This window comes from Lontra canadensis, unplaced genomic scaffold (genome assembly GCF_010015895.1).
Source record: "Lontra canadensis isolate GAN:19392208 unplaced genomic scaffold, GSC_riverotter_1.0 scaffold3398, whole genome shotgun sequence".
Taxonomy (NCBI): Eukaryota; Metazoa; Chordata; class Mammalia; order Carnivora; family Mustelidae; genus Lontra; species Lontra canadensis.
This window is the reverse complement of record NW_022634382.1, coordinates 1-3,705: the sequence shown is the minus strand read 5'-3', so window position 1 is coordinate 3,705 and position 3,705 is coordinate 1. Positions and strand designations below refer to the sequence as shown.

The window sequence follows — 3,705 nt, the reverse complement described above, 5'->3', positions numbered from 1 at the left end:
TTCCCGCACTCCAGGCACTCAAAGGGCTTCTCCCCAGTGTGGATGACATAGTGGTGAATGAGGGCCGCACTCTCACAGAAGGCTTTCCCACACTCACTGCACTCATAGGGCTTCTCCCCAGTGTGAGTCTGCTGGTGCCACACGAGGTAGGACTTGTGTTTGAAGACCTTGCCACACTCGAAGCATTCGTAGGGATTCTCGCCACTGTGGATGATGTGATGTCGAAGGAATCCTGGCCTATGTCGAAAGACTTGCCCACATTCTTTGCACACAAAGGTTTTCTCACCAGTGTGTCTCCTCTTATGCAAGACGAAATTGGAGCGGTGGGTGAAGGCCTTCCCACATTCGCTGCACTTATAAGGCTTCTCTCCACTGTGGATCCGCTGGTGCTGGGTAAGGTAGGACTTGCGGTTGAAGGCCTTCCCGCACTCCACGCACTCGTAGGGCCGCTCCCCCGTGTGGATCATGTGGTGCTGCAGGAGGTGTGTGCTCTTAATAAATGTTTTCCCACACTCGGTGCATTCATAGGGCTTCACTCCAGAGTGAATCTTCTCATGTCCAGCAAGAAGGTGCTTTTTATTAAAAGTTTTCCCACATTCATTGCACTTAAAGGTATTTTCCTCTTCCTGAATCACGGGATCTTTACCTGATCCACACGAGTCACGGTCATGGACAGCACCTCCTGGATGGGTCAGCTCCTGTGCCGTCTGTGAACACACGCCATCAGCTGCCCCTAAACCACCAAGCTCAGGGCTTGTTTTCTCAGGGAGCTTCTCTCTCCTGGGTTCTAAGCCTGGTCTCAAGTGTCCTTCCTGCATTTCTGATGACCCACTCTGATCCTTGGTTTGGCCCAGCTGGAAGTTCCCTGGGTCTCCCTGTCTTAGCTCCTGGAACAAGGCCCCCCCAGACAGGGCTGGTGCACAACTGGAAAGTTCTGTAGTCGTGGGTTTTCCCTTGTCATCTGAAAGAAACCCAATATACAGAAAGGCCTATTAGTAATGACAACTCAGAAAATATATCATCAGCATTTCAGTGAAAAGAATGAAGATGAAAATAGTGCCCATCTTTGTTATGTTTTATTACCTCTGAATCTCGGGATTGCAATTTCTTCCCCCCCCACCCCCAGATATTAGACTGTTGACACCATGAAAGGGAGACCCAGGAAAAGCTAGATAGGAGACAGGGGTCTGGAGTGGACACACCGCTGCAATTCTGTACTGGATGCAGCCGGAAAGACTAATAAGAATGTTGTATGTTTGGTTTTGTCTAAGCGAGGACGTTGCTGTTAAGAACACTAAGAAAGGCACCTAATGGAGCCCTGATAGAAGATAGAAAGTATGTAATGTAAAGTTAACTTTCCCCCAAAAGAAGTATGGTCTTTGTCCCAGCTCCAAGGAGGTAACCTCTCAATGCTGTGTAGTTCCAGAGTGACAGACCTCTCTTTGTCATTCATGGTGGGTGCCTAGGAATGCACCTGATACTTTATGACGATATATAACTCATCGTGGGCCCATCATTTATACCAAAGAGATGACTCACAGGGTAAGGTCTGGCCGCATCGGAAAAATCAACCATATAATTAGAAAATTGAAGCTTTGAGTCACCAGGTATCAGCTGGACCTCTGGAAAGGAACAAAGGGCTAGAGACTTGAGTCCCATGGGCAATGACTCAATCAAACACACTTCGGTAATGAAGGCTCAATAAAAATCTGGATATTGAGGCTTCGGCCAATTTCCTGGGTTGGCAATATCCATGGACCTATTGTCACATATGGATCCAAGGAGGTAACAAGTCACTGAAGACGCAGGAGTTCAGTATTTGGAACACTTCTGGCTCCTCTTCCAAGCTGTACCTTTGTCTGTAACAAACATGACTGAGAGGACAGTGTAACAGTTTTTAGGAAGTTTATTGAGTCTATCAGCTCATTAAGCCTGAAGGTAGTTCTGGGAAATCTCTGAACTTCCAGTGGCTTCAGATGACTTGGGCCGATGTGGCACTCTTAGGAGTTCTGTGTTCTTAGCCTTGAGCTTGGCTGGCTGCGTACAACAAGAGATCCAAGGGAGTTTTCCCTTGCACAGGAGGTGCCCATGATGTGAGTCCTACTGGCATCATGGGACTCACCACAAAAGAGAAAGTACAAAGGCCACAGTAGCCTTAGGAGACAGAATGTACAAAGGGACTAAATGCACAAAGACGGTACTGATGAGGATCCAGGGAAAGGGAGGAGAAAAGGAAACAGGATTCCCAAGTTTCTGACAGGGGTGACAGTGAGGCCTCCCAGGACAAGGCTCGTAAGGCAGGAAGTGAGCAGGACTGGGCTGGACACGAGTCTCGTTTGCCCGAGGAACAGTATGGTGAACAGACTTGCAAAATACATGTGATCTACATGAGAACACAGTAATGCTGTACTTGAAGACATTCATGGTGAAAATATTCTCCATATAAATCAATGGTAATTTCTTCCACACTTTATGTCATGAGAAGTTTCCCAGGAACACTCTAATTTTGCATAGTGGGGAAACCTGTATGTCCATAATTACTCAACAAAACCTGGGCCGGCGTGGGGGGGGGTCACTTAATAATATAAAACTGACAATGCTACCCAAGTGAAGAAAAAAAATTCAGTACAATTCCCTATAAAATGGCAACTGGGTCATCAAGGAACTTCATAGTTCGATGGTAGGACTTATAGGAAAGATCAAACAGGCAAGAGTAAGGAGAAGGATACCTACTGCCTCAGATGAGAGTACTGTGATGGAAAAACAGACTCTCAGACACGGTGGTATTGGCACAGAGAGAAGACAAATGGACAAGAGAAAAAGAACAGAGAGCTCAGAAAACACACACACACAGGACTCTGGTGGATGGTAGAGGAGGCAGACAGCTCAGTGGTAAAAATAGAGAAAACACAGTAAACGGAGCTAGGAAAACTGATGTCACCCTGGCAAACTGCATTCCGATTTCACACTACATTCAAATTCGACCTCAGATCAAAAGGAGTTAAATATCCAGATAAACAAGACTATGTTCCTGATGTTGGGGAATAAAGCAAGATTTTTACACAAGACAAAATCATTATTATGTAAGAACATTACACTAAAATAAGCAGCTCTATTCAAGAAAACATACTTTAAATAAGTGAAAAAACAATACTGAAAAGTAGTATTATAGCTGCAGCACCTATAACCGATGATAGGTAAGTGTAAGGACTACACCAAGCGAGATAATAGAGAAATAGCTATTTATCATGAAACTACACTCCAAGGAGAAAATACAGACTGACTGAGATCATATGAGCAGGGGCCAAAGGTCCTCAGCAGGCAGGAAAAGCAAGTGGAGCCCACATGAGATACAGTTTTGTCGACCTGATACCTGAGAGTAGCAGACACGGGGCAGAGCACTGTCAGCGACTGAGGAGCCCTACAGTACCGAGTCCCGGGCAAAGCATGGGCCGAAGGAACCTCCATGCGGTCTCGGGGCAAGTGTGAACTGGTATGTGTCCTTCAGAACACCACGGCCATTAGCCAGTGAGCAGGCGAGCCTGCATGGCCTATAATCCAACATGTCACCCCAGGAGACATCAGAGACACCGCCATCTCGTGCAAGATGACCGATGCAGGACTGCTCCTGGCAGCAGCGCCTATGAGAGTCAGAACGCGTGAGTCACTGAGCGCAGAGTGGGTGAACACGCCAAGAGACAGGAA

The 3,705-nt window shown here is 46.7% G+C and overlaps 1 protein-coding gene across 1 annotated transcript; it reads right to left on the bottom strand.

Moving 5' to 3' along the window:
• Window positions 1–5: 5 nt before the first annotated feature.
• On the bottom strand, window positions 6–1,070 carry LOC116863820 (zinc finger protein 264-like; the record flags this gene model as incomplete). Its single annotated transcript, XM_032851154.1, has 1 exon — window positions 6–1,070. A coding segment is annotated over exon 1 (813 nt), but the record flags the coding sequence as incomplete, so codon positions are not given.
• Between the last annotated feature and the right edge of the window lie 2,635 nt (window positions 1,071–3,705).